This window comes from Diadema antillarum, unplaced genomic scaffold, assembly GCF_040938485.1.
Source record: "Diadema antillarum isolate AM-2024a unplaced genomic scaffold, OU_Dant_1.0 seq00000161_RagTag, whole genome shotgun sequence".
Classification (NCBI taxonomy): Eukaryota; Metazoa; Echinodermata; class Echinoidea; order Diadematoida; family Diadematidae; genus Diadema; species Diadema antillarum.
The window spans coordinates 1,777,814-1,799,378 of NW_027271232.1; the positions used below are offsets into that span (position 1 = coordinate 1,777,814).

Sequence of the window (21,565 nt, forward strand, 5' to 3'; positions counted from 1 at the left end):
ATTATTGGACTGCCATTATTCCCCCTTGTTTGATCTAATTGTACGTCATACTCTATGTTTGCATCGAGTGTGCAATTGATTTATATATACCTTTTCATGATTCACAATAACGTCTACATTCTCGAAGTTGAAGGTAAGAAAAGCTGAATGCGCAGACTATCATTCCCAGGCTATAATTTCGAGAATGTCTACGAATGGAGTATGCATTATCAATACATAAAACGTGTAGCTGTTATGTACAGTGTGTGGAGCGGAGCGGAGGCGCATGGGTGTCTGCCGAGGGTTGAAGAGCCAGTGAATTAAGAAGAGAGAGAAGTTACGTTCGAGACTAACGCAGCAGTACAGCGAGCTAGAGGCGAAGGATAGGTGGCGTCCGTATCTTCCTGTTGTTGTGGAAACAACACACTTTCTAGGTCAAGACTTCTACTCATATCATCATCTTTATGGGATATTCTACTTATGAGATTCACAGTAGCGTAAAGGAAGTGATCGTGTAGATGGCTTCAACAATCAGAACAGTTTTGTGGTTCTTGTGCAACGTCTGCTGCTTGGCATGTTTATATCACTGCAACGCCGCCGAAGCTCGGGGTAAGAATAGTGTCCACTTTTAGGTCATGATCGCAATGGAGGGGCACTGGGGGTCCCCACCCCACGTAGTCTAGAACTAGGTGGTAAAAAGGCACAGTACTCTTGGGAGTTGTCAGTTCGCACACTGATTTCTGATCTTTCGATGTAGAGAGGGAGACGTAAGATATGTATAAGATTCTAAATGAAGAATAATGGTGTAGAACTGTAACAGCTAGCTGATCATTGACAACTCTACATGTTGTATTAAAGTGTGGTACAAACTGTTGCCTTTTTTGGTTTTGTCGCAATGTGAAGTTTGATGGCACATGTATTTTCTCTGTAGGCCTATGTGCATTGACGTAAAGGAGTTACTTGACACATGATGAAGCTTGAAGTAATCCCTTTATCTGTTTGTGAATGTGAGTGTGTCACATGATTGAAGTGTGAAAAAGGTGCAAATATTTAAACTTCTGTGGATATCATGAGGTAGAGAGGGCATCCATACATAGGGAAAAAAATTGTATTATAGTAATACTAATAGCAGTCGGAATGGTCATCAGTACACAGTGGAATTCCGCAGGGAAGCGTACTCGGGCCGCTGTATTCACCTGTATTTTCACCTGTCTTGTCGGGCTTCTGGAAAGACAGTAGTCTTGTCATGCCCTCCCACTTTCAGCAAGTTTCCGCTGTTGTTCTTGATCTACATTAATGACCTTCCCAACGCTATTGAGTCTGGAATCAAGCTTTTTGAAGATGACACTAAATTTTATGCTAGATGTGACACCTTAGAAGATTGCGGATTCTCAGAAATTGCAACTTGATCTGAATAAGATGCAGAAATGGGCAGAGGAATGGCAGCTTAGATTCCATCCTGACAAGTGCACTGTGTTGCAGATAGGCAGGTCACCCTCAAGTCATGAATACTGCATGAAAAGTGGCAATGAAACAGTAACCCTGAAAGAATCTGAAGTGGAAAGAGACCTCGGAGTGCTTGTAGATTCTAAGCTCTCCTTCAAAGATCACATTTCCCAGGCTGTGTCCAAGTCCAACAAACTACAGGGGTAATACGAAGAGCTTTCATAAACATTGATGAGGACACCTTCAAACTTTTGTACAGAGGACTTGTGAGGCCTGTCTTAGAGTATGGTCAAGCAGCATGGTCACCATACAGGATTGGTGAACAGAGGAGACTTGAAAATGTCCAGCGTAGGGCCACAAAGATGGTACCAAGTTTGAAGAACATACCCTACAAAAGCCGGTTAAGATGCCTCAAATTACCATCGCTTATCCATCGCAGAAGGAGAAATGATATGATTGATGTTTACAAGTATCTCCATGGCTTATATAACACTGACCTGCTACATCTAAACAATGAAGACAGAACACGTGGTCACACTCTGAAACTAAAGAAGACATTCGCTCACCTTGATGTTAGAAAATTCTTCTTCTCAAATAGAGTGGTGGAATCATGAAATAAGCTACCAGAAGAGGTAGTCAGTGCCCCATCTGTGAATTCCTTCAAAAACAGACTAGACAGCTATTGGAAAAAATTACCATCTGTATATGACCCTGAAGGATACTAACAGATGTCTTGAATCCTCTCTCTCCACACACACACCTTGCCATAGAACCACTTCATAATTGAAAGATTGATTCAAATGTCCACCAATCGATCGATGAACAGGCTCAGACCTACTAGCATCGATGGATTGAAGTAAAGTAAAGTAAAGTAAGTAAGTAATCTAAAATGTCAGGAAAGAGTTGGAATGATACTGAACCAAAAATAAAAGAAATCAAATTCAGTATCATATTCAGGTTGCCTCTTTGAAATGAATGAAACCAGACAGACAGAATGGTGAAAATAACAGAAAGATAAGACATAGACTAAATAAAAGGTTGTGTTGTGTTCATAATTTAATGTTTTATCAAAACCTTTAACTAAATATATACCGGTACTAGTATCGATGGAAACCATGTGGAACCCTACTTCTATTATGAAAGATATCAGAGGCATTGACATGGTTGGCTCACAGGTGTGGTAGTATTTTGCTGCTATCAGTGTCAGATTTTGAGTTGATGCCTTCAACTTACAATTTGTAGTTCGACAGCCCTTTATTCAACCCTGCTTTACAGTCAACATTGCCTTGTGATGGCAACACAGAAAATGTGATATAAAGGATACCAGTTGTACTCTTCATTTTAAGTCATTGAAAATAGTTTGCTTTTTATTAAACATCTTTCATTCTGATCATCTGTGGTCATCCTCTAATACTGTACTAATAAATATACTGCTTGCAACAGCTTCACAGGATTACATTGGGCACTTCTGATTTTGTCTTGTTTCAGTGTTCTGTTAGTGGTGTAAGGAAAGAAAATGCACATTACTTGATCCCAGTACCACACTTACACATTTCTCTGATTTGTTGTTTGTGTTTTGAGTGGTGAGTGCAAATACTCCATTTTATACACAAAGTTTGGCACAGGAGACTCACCTGGAGTGCTTTGACTTTCATGCCCATTGAGTTGGTCCATACAGATAGTCGCCGTCTGCCATGACCACACATAAAGTGGCTGAAAGGGGCATAACTGTCATGGCAACCTTAGCAAGCACAGAGAATTTTGTAGGCCTACGTGCTCATCTTGTAGTAGTGCATATAGTGCTCCAAATGTTGCTGACCGTTTGTACAGAGTTAAGAGCGCCTCATAACATGTTCCTGAAACTAGTCTAGAGAAGGGCATAACATGAGCATTTCAGGGCCTGATTGTTCATACAGAATTTTGAGGTTTTCATGAATGCTCTAGGAGCACCTCTTGCACTGTGTTCATGGGCTGTAAGTGTGTTCTATGTTCAGCAGAGTTGGTATCAGTCAAAAGTGCACACAGATGAATATATTTGAAGAAGAGTGAGTGATGGGAGTACTGCATCTCATTCACAAGTATTTTTTTTTTTTTGGTTAGTTAGATTCAGTTCATGGCAGTCAACATACAATTGTACAGTGACTGAGTACTAACAACCCTGGAGAGATCCCTCTTAGCTAGACCTTCCCCAGGTGTGCGCGCATGTTTGCTGGCGAAGATTCGCCTGTGTTTACATTCCACAGATTCCATAAAACACGGGTTGAACGCCGAGTGCACTGTTCGAAACCCTTCTTTGGAGACGTTACCATAGTAACCTTCAGGAGTCCCTGCCGTGTGCTGGTTGCTGATACGCGTGCATGGAGTACTAGTATTGCGCAATATACAATTTGCGTGACAGCGGCAGCACTGGTCACCTGACTGTAGCGCTGGTCACATGACGCCTCCAGGGAAGATTCACCCCGTGATCATCTTAATTTTTTTACACACACCTTCACGGGGTAGCCTCCGGCGGTTTGCCAGAGGCTACCCCACGTCTACCCTGGTGAGATTTCGCTGGAGGCTACCTGGAGGTACCCCTAGGCTGTCCACTGTGTTACACTCATAAATCTTCCCCCAGGAAATAATCTTCACCGGACTTGGTTTTGGGGCTCAAGAGTGACCTTAGAATACATGTACAATACCAACTGACCTTCTGTACTGAGACCTTGCTTGCAAGTTACCGAAGAATAATTAATACCTACAGTTAACAACAAAATTATTCATACCCCTGAGAAATTATTAGTTTTGAGCAGCTTTCTTACAAGTGAAGGATGGAGTGATGGTGATTGGGTGTTAACTTTTTACTCTTATTTGTCCTCTCTAAGTTGACATTAATTCCAGTTTCACCTCATTTGTATAACAATAGAAATGTTGAGATATAACACCCAATCACTATCACTCCATCATTTACAGCTGTACTTGTAAGAATTGTGCTCAAAGCAAACAATTTCCCAGGGGTATGAATAATTTTGTTGTTAACTGTAGGCCTACATGTATCAGCAAGCTGCATACCACAGCATAACAGTGTGTACATTGCACTGACTTAAATGCACAGTATATGAAAACTTTGATGTGTCAAAAATAAAGGGAAAACCAGGTAATCAATGCCTCTAATAATTTGTACTATGAGATCAACCAAGTCTTTAATGTATCAGTTTGTTGACTATTTAGTTTATTACAATGAAGGCTGTTGTTCTGGAATAGTGTTTTCTGAAAACATGAGTTTGTAGCTCTTTACAAGTTAATTAGAGGAAATGAAAAGTAAAAGTAGTCCCAGTTGCACTAAAAAGTCAAACACCATGGCATTGGATTTGTTGCACATGTCGCGATGGGATCCTTGGTGCTGAGACACCATGCATTGTAAGTGGGTGTATGGTACTTGCACCAATAGCATGCATGCCACATTCCTGTTTGCAATTGCCCGACTGTAGTACCGGTAGTCTTAGTTTTGTAACAGTTGCAATGAGCAGATGCACACACACACACAAAAAAAAGACTTTTACAGAGTTCATTAGGGATGAACTCCGTAAACGAGGGATATAAAGTTAATTTCTTTAAATTACAAACTGTGAAAGAAGTTGACAAGAAATGACGAGCATGTTAAGAGTGCCTCTTAGGTGCTCTTCCATGTCACAAAGTTTAGTATAATGTTCAGGGTATACTTCAAATGTGAAAGGATAGTGAGAGGTACAGTGTATAGTAGTACATAGAACCTGACATTTGTATTTAACTACAGTAAAGCTGTACTATTACTGAGCTATCTAGCTGCAGGAAACTGGTTTTAGATCTTTATTGCTGATACTATGTATGGTATTATAAAATTATTTGGTGAGATTTCTTTCTTGAGTTCTTTTTCTTCCTCTTCCATTGGAGTACGGACCTCTGTTGGCGTATTGTCGCAATTGGGCTTGTCAAGTGCCCAAGATGAAAAGTGCATGCAAAAAGATCAACTACTAGTTCTGTGTGCTGCTAAAAAAGTTGGGAGAACGAAGCCTAACTTGTTGCACCCCCTGCTTGAAAATCTTTAAGGATGTGCTATAAACTATGCTTGGTGGTGCTAAAGAGTTCCATAGTTTAATTGCATCAGCAAAAAATTTGTTCTGATATATTTGGGTTCTGGCATACAAATTGTATATCTAGAAATGTCTGGATTCCCATGTGTAGATGGTCCAGTGGCTGGTATAAAATATTTGTCCACGATGTCTGTTTTTCATGCTGTATTCATGCTGATTTTTGTATGGTTTTATTCTGTATGCAGTCAAACACACACACATGCACAAAGGGAAATGACCATGAAAACAAACATACAATATAGTACACATCTGATATGAATGGGGAATGCGCCTACATGACATGCGTACACTTGTAATAATGACTGCAGCAAGTCATGTTTCATGAATGTGTTGAAGAGCCTTCCCATAGATTTTGGACAAGAAGTGCTGCGTGGCTACACACCATGGTGCATAAGTAAGGTTTTCAGTAGAAAACTGGAAATAGAACTCAAAGACACCTTTTTTTTCATTCTGTAGCAGCACAAATGTCATCAACAACCAAATGATTTCTGACCTAGGATTCTCCCTACAGTCAGGAGGTCCTGTCAGCATGTGTCAGACACAGCAGTGATTGATGATTCTGTAGCACAGGAACAAAGTTTTGTTTCACTTTACTCATTTTAATGGGCTGACTTTCAGTGTTCTTCATCTGAAGAAAGTCCTAGAAATGATTTTGTCTCATGTTGTTTTTCTCCATGAACAAGATGATCCAAAAAAAAACCACATATCATGCTGATGTTTTACTTCTATGAACAACGTCACACTTTATTTTCGATAAAAAGTTAGTTTTTGTTAATGATTTCAAACTCCAGCTTTGTCAAGCTCTGTATATCCACATTTCCTGTAGGAGGCCATAGGACATGTGAGACAGATACAATACGTCTGAACTGTTGTAATCATCTGTGAGGGTATTTTGCAATGGGGATTAATTCTCCATTGTGCCAGGTTGAATAGTCCTTCAAAAGTGTGTGGCTATGTCATGGTGCGACACATCATTGTACGCAGAGTACATTTGTTCAGTGTAATGTTGAGGTTTTAATGATTCAAAGCCAACAGGATTACTCTAGCTACTCATCAACTGTACACATTACATATGAAAAAAAAACAAAACAAAAACAAATGAACCAAAAACAAAACAAAAAGCAAAGTGAAAAAAACAACAACAACAAACCCCTGTGAACATGTAAGGACATGCAACTGGGAGTTATAGCCAGTCTGAATGGAGTAGATGCACGCCTGCCAACATATTTACTCTGCTCTGAAGTTGACCCCAAAGTCCGCAACTAAAGAAATCTTTCTCATTCCCCCAATGAAGCATTTCTCCACGGCATAGTGATTCCATGGTGTATGACGGCAGTGCAAGGTTGACTGTTGGCAAAGAAAAGGGGAAAAAAAGCTTTAAGAATAGAATGATAAATCTCTGACTTTTTTTTTTGAACTATTCAATGAAATCAAATTCAACAGCCACTCGCCCGCTTTGTAATTAAGGAAATACTTCCGCCATACCATGGATTGATCTGTTTGTCATTATTCATAAATCAATGATGCGGTTTCTCAATGGAGGGAATTTTTTCATTGGAAGCGAGATTTACAAGGCAGCCTTTTAACACCTTTCATGTTTCATCCCACTTGTTTTGAACTTGCAGAGCATCTTTAATTTAAACAGTCTGTTGTACCATGAAATTTGATTCAACTTTTGAAGCATGAACTCGTGCAAGTACAGCAATATTGTGACACACTCTTACAATTAGAAGAGCTGAACATGCACAGATTTTATAGTACTTCACAAGTTTGTAAGTGAATAGATTTCAGCAGTATTTGTTTCTTTTTTTCAACAGAGCAAGACATTAAAGGACAAGTTCACCTTCATAGACATGTGGGTTGAGTGAATGCAGCAGTTTTAGTAGAACTTATCAGTGAAAGTTTGGGGAAAATCCGACAATCTGTTCAAAAGTTATTAGTCTTTAAAGTGTCTGCGCAATCACTGCTGGATGAGAAGACTACTACAGTGTATGATGTCAGATGCGTACCATAATAGAAGGAAAATAAAAAGAGAATTTCACAAAACCTTACTTTATGAATAAAGTGCACATTTCTTCAACTTGTTACTGACATGTTAACGGTAATATTATTCCCCTTGCCTTCTAAAAGAGAGAAGTTGAGTGACCTTTTGTTAAGCGAGAAAAGTGAAAATATCTTGAATTTTCTTTATACTTTCTATAATATCGTTGTACACATGTGACATCACAGACTTTAGTAGTCTTCTCATCCAGCCTTGACTGAGCAGAAACTTCAAAAATTCATAACTTTTTAATGGATTGTCCGATTTTCTTCAAACTCTCACTGATGTGTTCTACCAATATTGCTGCATTCACTCAACCTACATGTCTATGAAGATGAACAAGATTTGTCCTTTAACCTATTGAAGACTAGTCTTGTGTACATGTTCGGACAGGTGTTTATGGAAAATGTGTGATTACAAAATAGCAAAATTAGTCTGTTCTAAATGGGTTAACAACTTTGATTACCGCTATTGTCTCTCAAAAGTATCAACATTATTGGAGACATTCAAAGATGTGTGATGTGTTCAGTTTGTCAGCCCCACCTTCTCATACATGGATATTACAGCATTCAGACACGAATTAACATCTTATGGATAGGCCCTACATTGTATATACAGCTGTAAGTCGTACGGAACAAAATGATAAAATCATAATTTTGAGATATGACGTATAAGCATATCCATACAATGAGCATACAGCCACATTAAAACGTCCTGTATTCATACATCCCAAATCCATACAACTACATTTTGTCTGTCGTGTAATCAGCAGGAGAACTCTGTAGTCTGAAAGGGGGTTGGTTGACTCCTCTCAGGACCATGTCAGGATGCCATTGACCTTGTACACAAACAGTGGTATCGTCTGAGTTTTTAGTAGAATACTGTATACGGCGAATGTTTCCCAAGGTTTTTATATTCATGAATTTTGCGAGTCAGCTGCTATTCACCATATCTAAAATCAAACAAAAATATCAACTCTGATCCCAGTATGAATGTGACTTGTGCACATACATTTCTCTGTTCAGTACCGTACTCCACAATAGTGAATTTAACCACTCACGAAATTGTTGGGAACTCCTGATTTGCAAAATTTTAGACTCGCTATATATTATATAGTATGTGATGACTTGAAACAAATGCCAATGCATACTACAGTATAAAGCATATAAATGCCATTTGCTGCGTTCCAGACTTGTAACTGTAGACGTGTGGATTGTGAAATAAGTGATGTTCAAGCTAGTTACATGTACAAGTAGCCCCTGTAGGACCTGCTGTAAAAGTGGAAATTTTCGCGGTGTTGAAATTTTCGTGCATTTCACGCAACCAGAAACTTGCGCGAAAATAAAAGCACGCAAATATTTTTGCTTGTCATACATTCCTGTGCGTGATGTCTTGATTCTGCGGAATCAAAAACTCGCGAAACTCTTCTGACCTGGCCTAGCGCGAAAAGATTAGTCGCGCGAAAATATCCACTTTTACAGTACCAGGTAGCCTACATGTACATCCATCTGAATGACTGTTGAAATGACACATTGCTAATGATATGGGTGATGAAGGATAATCTTCTTTTTTCAGGCTTAATTGCATTGCATCAATGAGAGTAGATTTTACCCAGTTATCAAGACTACCCTCCTAAGAATGAAAATTACATTTCACGCTCATGGGGTTTTAATCATTCACTACCCAATTAAGAGGACTATACATATTACATGAACTGGTATCCCAATGTGCAAACCCTACCATATGACCAAAGGTTTCCACTTGTTTTTGTTTACTTATTGTTTATGCATAACTTTTTTTGAAAAGAATCTGTGAAACTGTCACTTTTACAGAACATAACTTGCGTGTGAGTGTGTAATGTTATTAATTTCATTTCATTTCCTGTAAGTTTTCCACACAGAGTACAATACTGTATGTGTATGCTTGTAACATACCTACATGTTGTAATACAGATCAATGAACAAGTTCAAGAAGGAAAGATGTAAATGCCTTGCAAGTTGCAATGTACCTCTTCAGCTGCAGTTTTCGAATGTTCAAGAAAAAAACAAAAACAAAATGTACTGGTAATTTTTGTTGTACTTGTATGTTTCTTGTCATTTTTTATGGGCAAGCAAAATATTTTTAATCATTGCTACTGCTGTGATTCACCATTTTGTGACATAATAATTCATTGTATGTGCATTTGATAATACATGTATGACAAAGATATTCTTAGTTGTGAAAGAGTGTGAAAATGATACTTTCCCCTGTTTTGCAACACTTACATCACAAAAAAGCAGTTCAATTTAAAAGAAGCTAGAGAATAATCCCCAGGGTTATGAGACAACCACAAAATTGCGCAAGTGTTGATGTGCAAAGCAGCGTGCTCAGGTGGGCCAATTGCATCGTTATTTACCATACAGGAGCCACATTTAGTGAGTAAAGACTTGTTTCCGGTCGTGAGCATAGTCCTGGGAGACATCCCATTCATTGTTATCAAAAAAGGGGGGAAAAGGGGAAAAAGAAGAACTACAGACTAGAGAAAGTAGAACCATTGGTGTCTGTCTGACATATGTTGGCTAATAATCCGATTTGTGAGATGAAGGTTGCAGTCTGATTGAATTCTTGGAGTCACTCCATCCACTTCAATTTGAGAAAAAGAGTTTGATAACTTTCGAACCATCTGTTGAAGTGACCAACCATGTGAATTCTCACCACACACCCCTGGGACGTACACTATGAGTGCTTGTAATACAAACTTGTAAATGAATGGGCATTTGTGCTGCTGTACTTGGTAAAGATCATTTGTGGTGATGACCTCGTCTTCTCTTTGAAGAAGATAATGTAAATTTCTTCCTTATTCAAGAAAGTGGGAGTAGATTAGATGTTGATACACTATATCTTCAAGTAAGACAAATTTTATGTGAACTTTGTGAACATTGTTCAGTGGAGATCACATATAATGTCCCATCGTGTGCTGTGCACAAACTTATTAGTTAGGTGTGTAGTGTAATGCACTTTCTGATGAGATGTTGTTAGGTACTGTTTTTTTAGGTGTTTTGTGTATCCATTAAAGGTAAAGTGCTTCATAATAATTGTGCTTAGAACTGATGGAAAAAATGAAAGCCTCTTTGTGTTGTTGTTGTTGTTGGGTGACTTGTTTACTTTTATCCCTGTTTTTGATATTCTGGTAGCCTGCGCACAGTGTGTTTGTGACTTTGGACATTACATCTTCTGCTTTAATACCATGTTTTTCATTGCGCTCCTTTACTTTTAAATTTTGTAAATCTAAACTGTTGAGGACAGACTTATTTTGCTACAACATGCATTTCTGATAGACACCTGCCCAAGTATACTCACGACTCGTCTTGGTGTTACATGTACTGAAATCCGAGTCCCAACCACAAGCTGATAAAAAATGGCAAGATGTACAATATTTGACATAAATGACTACATGCAGGAGATTTATATCACTGTCTGGCTTCAAGTTTGTCTTTTCGATCAAAGGACCTTGTACTTCTCCACACATAATGCTATTTTCATGGGTTAGGCACATACTTGCTAGTTGTTTTGAAAAAAAAATGATCATGTGATACTGGAACATTGACAAAAACAAATGATCATGTGAAAGTGAAACATTTTGTTGTGGTGAACAGTGGGTGAACATGTGTTTGCAAATGGCAAAGTGAGTGAAGTGATAGAAAGTGGTACTTGAACTGAATAATTGGAGGGCAATGGAAAGGATTGATCTTTGCAATTTTTGTATCACTAATAAGAGTACATGAAGGTCTCTACTTCAGGCTCACCAGAGTTTTTTGTGAAAAGGTATTTGTCTCAGAGTACTATATAGGGCCTAGATAGAAAAAAATATTCATGGTAATAAATTATGATCTTTCTTATTAGGGTCAAGACTGCACAAATGTTCTGACATCTTGGTATGACATTCTTTTATGGGAAGGATATGACCTTCCTCAGGGGATACCTCTGGGATAGAATGTTTTGTCTGTCTCTCCCCTGCCAGTCTGTCATCTCTGTAATGTACAATGAGGAGTTCACTTATCTATTTATTTGATGTGTGCCATGGTATCCTCCCATAACTGACCAAAGTTGTAATGATAAAAGACTAGTTTTTTTTTTTTTCTGATTAAAATGAGAGTGCCATGGGCTTACCTACTGTAGCTGTAGTAGTCATAGTTTTCTCAGTATGTGTCAGATTCCATTCACAACTCTTTATACTGATCTCTCACTTATCTCTCACTTCTGTTCTGCCATTCAAACCGCACAAGAATACATAACTCAATACACCACGGAGTGCTCTCTTTGCTAGAATGGGAGCCTCAACTCTCAGTTTACCACTGCACACTGCTCCCATATCCAGCCAGCACGTCTGTAAACTCATCTCTGATCTGTTTCTCACTCCTCAAGACTCCTCTTCCACTCTCCCCAGCTCCCTCTGCCTCTTTCTAGAAAATTCAGAAACCCTATCCCGCCCCGCCATGTTCCTAATGCCTGTACCATATGCATGCCAGCTGCCTCTGGTTGTTGGGTATCTGCCAAGGTCTCGGGCGGTGATGTCAAAAGTTAAGGTCACAACAAAGGTCACTGTATGTCAGTCAGTGGTAGCCAGAGTCAAAGTTTGCAGCCTACCCCAGGTCATTATATATTTCCCCCTAACCTTGATCTCTTTCTTTTGAAGCCCTGATGTTTGTTTGTTTGTTTATTGGTGAATTCAGATGAAAACACAGCTTATTAATTACTACATGTGTTTGCTGAGTGTCTGTTGAATAATTGACACTGGAAATTTGTTCCCGTTCTGTAATCAGTGGTCAGAAATCATCTTCAGATTGGGAGGGCAAAAAGGAACTGGCTTTTTAGTGGTTCAACTTGGGTGCCAGTCAGACTTCATTATCAATATAGCAACACACTGCATTGCAATTAGTTTTTCTCTCTCTGTGACAAATTATATTTCTTGACAATTAGTTGTTTCTTTTCTAAATATTTGTGTAAAAACACTCTCCCCAGCAGGGGCCATGCCCTCTTCTTTAAAATTGCGCAATCCTCATCTCTGTCCTAGAGACATTTTCCGTAATGAAAACAGGCAAAGGATAAACCATGTCTGGCATTGAAAGGGAAGGCGTTAATGAATCTTTCATGAAGAGCGTGTGGGAGACTGACGTCTCATCTGTTACCATTGACCACAAGGACTCTTCCCAAAGGGAACTCCACACTTGATCACCTTCCCAGGAATACAGCCCCGTCGCTGTCTGGTAGAAGTCGTGACACATTTCTTCTTCGCCTTCAGGAACACAAACTGTGTGATTGCAGTCGACCCAGTCGTCTCTTGCAAATCATGTTTTTGTTTTCTGTGCATGTGTGTGGGCATGTGTGTGTGAGAGAGTGTGTCTGTCTGTGTGCATGTAAATGTATTTGTGTGTCTTGTGTGTGTGTTTTTAGGGGAATGACTTATCCTTTTAGTGTAATTAGTGGCATTCCTTCATATTAAAGAGACCACTTTTTAATAGCAGTATTACACTCATTTGTGCTCCATGTGATTGATAATGTAGATTTTCATCACTGTTCATGAATACTCTATACCTAGACTGACACAAAACTAAATAGAAATTGTGAAATAGATATACTGTAGACTGCATGCTTTCGTTACCAATATGAATAAGTAAAAAATGATTTGGATGATAGCAGCCATAGGAGTAATTTTTGACAGATTATAAGGGTGAATTTGAATGGGAAAGGAATATTGCAAATTATTTTTTTTTTCACCATTCTGTAAGGCATTACAAGGTTTGGCACAAGGTACATTCAAAAGTGTTACATTTGTATGTGTTTTGCTTTACCCATTCCCATTCACATATATTCGTAGAGGTATGATTTTAAGTTTGCGTGTAGGCCTACAGTGTAGAGATTACATGCAATATCTCCACTGCCCGTGCATCAAGTATGATAGATGTGCTGTAATCATGGATTTTGCAAAAGCTGTGGAGTCCCATGGCAAATGTTGCTGAAGTTGTAAAGTGCTGCACTGTGACGTGCATTCGCAGTGACTTATTTCAGGGCTTTTGGTGAAAAGGACAACTTTACAGGGCTCAGGTCAAACTGTGATGTATATATCCTCTGTGGCATTTATTGATGTTCTCATGCATAATGGCTAGTGTAAAGCGATGTTTCTAAATGCAGACAATACTGTGTGTTAAGGATGGAGGGGTGCCATGGTAGGAGCGTGAACCTGATTCCCCTATTCATGCCCAGTCAAGCATGCAAACCGGAATCATATGTGTCCCACAGCATTTATAAAGCCAGTTAGACATAGGAAATGGTTGCACCAACAAAAGCAACAGATTTTGGGATGATTAGATTCATTCGTTGCATGTCATTCCTTCTAAAAGTTGGATTGAAGAATGCTTCAGAAGTTGGGGCCAGGGGGTCACTGAATGTTATAAAATTAACATTTCTCTCAGTAATAATCATTACATGTCTATCATCATGCGTGATTGCAGAAGCCCTTGAAATATCTGAAACACTAGAGTGAGGCAATTTTGACCCCCATTTGATATGCAAATGATATGTGTATGTTTATATTCTGGGATGTTTTGAGGCCATCATGTGTGAATGCAGGTCTTAAAGGTCCTGTTTACTTGTGGGAGTAGTGATTCAAAAAATGTTCAATATATCACATTTGATGCATATGATGTGTAGGTCTGTTGTATCACAAAGCATCCTACCATATAAAATTTTTGCAATAAAGCCTAAAATATAAGGAGATATCAGTATTTTTATGCCTCCGCCACGAAGTGGTGCCGGAGGCATTATGTTTTCGGGTTGTCCGTCCGTCCGTACGTACGTCCGTACGTCCGTCCGCTTTCGTTTACGCGATAACTTGAGTAATATTTACTGGAATTTTACCAAACTTGGTCCAAGTATGAAGTATGATAGGGCAATTATTTGATTAGATTTTTGGGTGAAATCGGCTAAAGGTCAAAGGTCAAAGGTCGAGGTCAAATCATGAAATTGTATCCGTTTACGTGATAACTCAAGACTGGATGGAGCAAATTTCACCAAACTTTGTTGGAGGATGATGTATGATGGGACAATTACTTGATTAGTTTTTCAGTGAAATCGGACAGAGGTCAAAGGTCAAAGATCAAGGTCAAATCCTAAAATCCTAAAACTGAAAGAAGCAGCTTTCACCAAACTTGGTCCAAGGATGATGTATGATGGGACAATTAGTTGAGTAGATTTTAGTGACATTGGCAAGAGGTCAAAGGTCAAAAGGTCAAGGTCAAATGCCACAAATGTTGCAAATTCCCCCATATCTATGCAATGCCCAAAAGGTATTTTCTTGAAACTTGGTGTGGACGTGTACTACTGCGTAAAGATTCTCCAGAGAGAGTTTCATGTCATAAGGTCAAAGGTCAAAAGGTCAAAGGTGAGACGAAAATGTTGCAATATCACTTTTCTCGCTAATGGTTCAATGTATCTTCGTGGAACTTGGTAAATACGCATGTACTGACTGGCAGGGATTATCTACGGAATTTAGGGGTCATGGGTCAATAGTCAGCTCCGCAAAATTTTATTATTTCCCTCATATACAATGTACTAGTATATGCAATGCTTGCATTATTAGTTTCAAAACTTAATACATGCATTACCCTGAGATTCTCCGGGAAATTTCCAGCTAGAAGGTCAAAGGTCAGAGGTTAAGGGTCAAAGGCCAGGTTTCAATGCCCCCCCCCCAAAAAAAAAAAAAAAAATCTATTTTGTACCATCATTACACTCTTTCATCATACCTTGGAAATTACTCAATGCATAAACTAATAAAAAGGTCCGTCAGAATTCAAGTAAAAATTCTCAATTCCCCAAATATGTGTACCTGCACTCTTAGAAAATTATAGCAACCCAGTTCAAGACATTTCTGACAGACCTGTCATTTCAATATTTTGCCAGTTATGTGAAACTGTCATGGATCACACATTGTGAAGACATTGTACTATACGCCTATTGGGAGAATTATGCATTATGGCGGAGGCATCAGTCGCCATAGCGACATTTCTAGTTCGCAATAAACCATAACTGTAGACGGTTTAGTCAGGAAACATTTTTATCATAACTATTGTTCATGTTTTGTACATTTAACAATACGTAACATTGATAATACGGATTCATATTTTTACAGTTGTTGTTTCTATCCCTAACTCACATTTTAGAACTATAAGCACTTATGCTGGGTTTTTGTTTCATCTGCAAATGGTAAATTACAATGTATGCCTTTAAAATATCTGCAACACTAGTGAGACATTTTCTTTTTTTTGTTTTTTTTTTGTTTATTGTTTTCATTTTGCCCCATGTTCAAAATATATGTAGTTATATTTCATCTGATGTTTTGAAGAATTTTGGAAGACTTGAGATTGAGGTAGTCAATCCCTGGATGATAACAGGATGTTATTGTACATGGCCCATGGCATGCTGGGTGGCCTACTGAAGACAATGTTTGCCCCTCTAGCGACGGGCTAGAGATTGGCGCTGAATCGGAGGCAAATGGTCGGTCATTTACAGTTCAAGAATTCTCTGTTTGCATACAATCATCTCACCAGAAACTGGCTTCAGGTCAATTCACATCTGACATGTTCTGGAGCACATACTTTCTTTCATCTGTTCTCACAGTTTGCCAGTATTTGAGTATTTGAGCTTTAGATGCATGCAACTTGTGTCTGTAGATTTATAATGTGATGTTAGAATAATTCTAGTTTTCATCTGCTTTAAACTTTCAATGCAAGAGTCATGTTCCAAAGAGGGAAACAACAATGACAACACACCAAAATGGACATAAAGCGTCTCCCCCTAGTGTTATAATTTGCTCTGCCAAGACTAACCAAAAATATATAAACCAATGCAAATAGTTTTTCTTTTCTTTTCAGCAAACTCTTCATACAGCTTAAATACGACATTTTCACGTTCTTGCATTGCAGCTTGGGAAACGATAAGGGGTATCCAACAGCTTTAACAGATGTTGCTCTCTTCAAATTTCACTTTTCAACATAAACATTATTTTCACCAATCAAAAATGCAAACCTTGGTTGTTTAATACAGTCCATATTCTCATGCTTGATTGTTGGAAAAGCGGTGCAACAAAAATATGCATTCAGATTGTATATTATGGACACCAGTGACATACATACTGTATTATTGTAGGATTGAAAATAATTTTTTCCATATATTTGTTCATGTTTTTGAGTTCATTTCATTTTGGTCAAGTTTTCTTTTTTCACTACGTGAGTGATTCACTGGTCCTGACCAAGTCAGTATTGATTGTCTGAAGAGATAGCTGCTTTGGAAGCCATGAAATCATAATAGCAAAGAGATGGCCTTGTGGCGCCGTGATGAGTGATTGACTTCCACATCACATGCTTTATGCAAGCATAAATGGATGACAGTTTATTGGCATAAGTCCAATTTCACAGAATTCATTAAGTTACCTCTATGTAAGTTGCCTCTTGTCAAGTCTAAGGAGGTCTCTTTTTTTTTTAATAAAAAAAAAATGAAGCGATCGTAATAAAAGGAGGGTCCCACCTTTTATTAGGATTACTCTGTTATGGGTATCTTTTAGCCATTTGGGTAGCCATTTCAAAACCAATTTTCATAAAATAAAACATTGAATTCCTCTTGGAATTACATGATCTTTCACATTCCATGGGAGGTTTCTCATTATCTCACCCAAATATGTTTGAAACTTGGAAGTTAGGTCTCAACCAAAACTATACGAAAAAACAATTAAAAAAAAACAATTAAAAAATTCCGGAATGACAATCAAGGGTCATTAAGATCTTGAGTCTTTAAATTGCAATTTTCAGCTATAGGAATGTAATGGTTATTACTGTTTAGTAGGGAAAATAGAGATAGCTAGACAGTCATGTACATATTGTGTTATGATAACTATTGTGAAAGATCAAAGATTGAGATCAAGTGTCTCTGTACTTTTGCAAAATGAATTTAATTTCTACTCGTTACTTCAGCTTGGAATGTCCAGTTAGTAATATGAGTTTGTGTAGGGTAGGAACAAATTAACAAGTATTTCTATTGTACATGTGATATTAGTGATGGGTCCAGTGGTCAAGATAAGAGGTCTCTCTGTACTTAGCATTCCTTAGCTGTAACTTCAGCTATATGTCCACTGATAGTGATGATATCATTTGGTAAGCAGGATAGAAATGAATCACCAGCTATTTATATGTAATAGCCTTTACATGGCAGGGGAAATGTTTGATAGGGTTACCAATGATTTAGCTGAAGTATAATTTTCTTGCCGTAAATATCTCCAGGCATACAGTTGTAAGTTTAGTTAAGTACCTAGGTACCTATTCTATTCAGTATAATGGATGTCAATAGATATGAAAAATATTTCCTTTGTGCAAAAATCAATATTCGGTCAGTGGTCACGATCAATGAGCTTCATAAAATATAAATGAAGGGCTATAATTTGTTTGCAGTTCAGTGATTGTGTGAGAAGCATAGGTTGGGAACAATGGTTAGATTGTACAATAGTTTTAACCCTCTTGATGCTGAAGGTGCCAATGATCATGATAGTTGTTTATCTGCTCTATACCATAACACTTTCTGAACAACAACTGTACCATCAATATTCGAGAAGACACCTTGTCAAAGGAAGCTGGTTCTGATCATTAGGTGCTGTAAGCATTGCCATCAGTTAGAACACCAGACTCCTCACACAACTATGCAAACTACTCGACTTTTGTCACTTGCTGGATATAGTGATTCATCAGCTTTTGTTTGTGCTTGCAATTTCATGTTTGCTGATAACTTCTTGGAGGCCAGTCCTTCTGGCCCAGATCTGGCAATGATTTAGAGTCTTGCAAAAAGAGAAGTTGAGGCAGTCAATATGAAAGTTTAGTTGTGTTCCATGCTTTCATTTTTGTTTTGGCCGTTTTGGCCCCCTGTATTTACTTCTTCCTTCAGACAATCCTCAGTGAATTTCTCATATGGTCCTTTCCCTTCTATCATATTTTATTGATGAATAAAACTAAATTAAACTTTGCTGCGATGGCTACGGCTGTAGGTGTCACTGATAACTTTGACACCAAGCAGGTTCGTGTTCAGAATCCTGCAAATAGAGGGAAAAGCTCTTGAAATCGGATTCTACAGAAAATTGTGAGCGTCCGTGAAAATCGTGATGAGGAGCTGTGGAGTATAACCTGACCACGCTCGTTTTTCAGCTGCCATGCATGAATTTTACAAGCTACTCAACAATTCCTTGCCACCACACGTGCATCACTTTCTGGCGAGGACACTGCTCAAAAGTGAGATAATCCTTCCATGAGATCATCCATCCATGATGCCAGTTTTAAGCCAGATTACGTGATTAGTGGGACTTGGGGAGGAATCCTTTTCTGCATTTCACAATTTATTATCTCTCTTTTTGTGTCTGTCTGCATGCTTCCTTGAGGTATTTCAAAGAAAATGTGATAAGTTTCATATGGTGTTTACTGACATCAAATATCATGCGTTGCAGTACGGAGGACAGTTGTATACAACTATCTGCTGTGAGTGTTCTTTTGTGCCTGTGCTCATACAGGGGTTTACTTGTTTTGGATTCAGAATTCCTGTAAGCTGTTGATGCTTGCAGTGTTATGTCACAATGGCTGATTCTCATTATCTACATTCCTTCAAACAATTTGATGGTAGAATGGCACATCTTTTGGCCATATTTTGTGAAGGCAATGAGAATGTTTCGTGACAAGATGGTCAAAAGTGATGCAGATTTGGAAGACTGATTCTGCTCCCTCATGACGCAAATAAGGATGTGTAAGGTCTAATATTTGCGAAGCATTCAAATGTGACATTAAACATTGTATTTATGCAAAGTACACTCAACAGTAAGAGTAAATGTTAAATTTCAGTAAACCCTTATGCATGTTTTATACATCTCTTGCATACAATGTGTAACATTTGTAGATGCCTCTGTAGTCAGAACTTTAATACAGTGTACAGCTACACTTGAGTAGTACAGTGTAGCATCATAGCATGTGAGGTGATAAGCATATTAACTTGTCAAATTGTGTCTGCACATTTGCAAGTGACCTATGGTTATTTTCACAGATTCAGATGTATTACTGAAGATCTACATGATTATGAGTTTCCAATTGTATGAAATCTGTATTTAAAATATGATGGGCCAATTTTATGTCAGGGCAGTGATTTCTACTTCAGAACAGCAACTTAGGACATCTAGTAAGCAGTCACGGGTGTGCAAAGTTGCTCAATGTTTGTGGACGTAATATTTTCCTGTGTTCGTAGTCAACTTCAAAAGTACAACTTGTACTTCAGAACACCAGTAATCATGCCAGCAACAGGAGTGTGTTTATTATCAAATGCCAAGTTTTCATTTTCTTCCATTATCAGTAAAGTAGTTGGTATGTAAATTGAGAAAGCAGTTACCCTGCATTTGTTGAGGCAGTGAGATCAGCTCTTGAGAAGAAAAAGGGGATCTTGATAATACTTTGAAGATTGAGATGTCTAGCAGATTCTGTGAGGACTGTGTGTTAATGAGTATACGGTGAGTGTAATGTGATATCGCAACTGTAATTGAAAGCCAAAACAAAAGTGGTTGCCTGCTCTCCCCCCCCCCCCCCCCCCCCCCCCCCCCCCCCCCCCCCTCCATGCCAAATGCAGACATATTGGAGATGATACGGGTTGCTCAGTGGCATGTGAATGGGATTACTCATGTATACATGTAAAATTTTAGTCAGTTTTCAGTAAATTTAGTTTGAGAAATTTGAAGGGTCATGATTGGGAGCATGTTACAGGTACAGTTGTAGTGTATGAAATCATGTTTTCTACATTTTAGAGGCTGAGAATGGTAAGTCACTTCTCATATCCCTCTGATCTCTTGAGCATTGTGGATGGTGCCCTCTCTTGCAGCCAGATAATAGTAAAACATTTGAGTTGGACAGTATGGACAGCAACAATGCTCCAAACCCTACCTAAATTTGATACTGTATCCTTTCATGAAGATGTACCCACATTAAAGACATTTGACTTTCTGAAATTCTTTCAATTAAATCATTTTAATTCTCATCATTTTTTTTTCCAGTTTTGTCCTCATGGCTCCTTCTAGTGTTTGTCTCCTCTGCTGATTTCATGATCATGCTACAGTTTAGTGCACTACACAATCACATGGTAGCAATATTGAAAGATCACACCATTGAACTCAACTAGAGTTGAACTGCATATAAAATTCAATGGATAACACAACATAATGAGCTTAGCAGTGGGAGGTTACTATACAGGTAGACTCAGATTTTGTGCAGTTGTTGACACAGTGTTTACACAATCAGGAGCTATTTGCGAGTAGAAGTGTTATTGTAGAAGGTCTTGGCTTGTTTTTGTACAAAATTCAAGACAAAGTCAAGGAAATCAAAATGTAAAAATACACAATCAATTTCTTCTACTTGGGTTTGCAATGAGTGTCCAAGTGTGAATATTAATGGCTAAGACTTAGAATTGAGGGTATGAACACTTTTTTTCCTTCTTCTTTTCACTGGCGAGATAAGGTTTGCAGTAAATACATGAAGGCAGTTGATTGATTGATTGAGGCCATTTTAGGCCATTTATTCGGCAAAATAAAACACAAAAACATAATAATAGTGGTGTTTACAATGAGAGCCAGGCAGCCTTGAAAGCATCTTGTGCTTGTGTTAGGATGCCTACACATGAAAATACAACTTTACAATAGCAACATATGTTACATCTGATTCTGTGTGAAATCAAGTAAAAAAAAAAAAAAACACCATCACATTAATACGTACATATTATATACACACTCACAGACGCAAATATGGTGGCAAATATGATTTTCAGTCCTTAAAATTATAAAAAATGTGAAAATGGGATACATATCATACTGATTGGACTATTACTCATAGTCATTCCCTGTAAATGCATAATATCTTTCAGCAATAATGATTCTGTACTGCAAACA

At 38.2% G+C, this 21,565-nt stretch overlaps 1 protein-coding gene across 1 annotated transcript in view; it reads left to right on the top strand.

Annotated features, from left to right (window-relative positions):
• The first annotated feature begins 344 nt into the window (after window positions 1-344).
• LOC139728024 (low-density lipoprotein receptor-related protein 1-like) overlaps window positions 345-21,565 on the top strand; it is a 232,661-nt gene continuing 211,440 nt past the window's right edge. Inside the window, exon 1 of the mRNA XM_071638990.1 lies at window positions 345-588. Within this exon, the coding sequence (XP_071495091.1) occupies window positions 498-588 (91 nt within the window). The 5' untranslated portion in view covers window positions 345-497. The remainder of the gene's footprint in view (window positions 589-21,565) is intronic.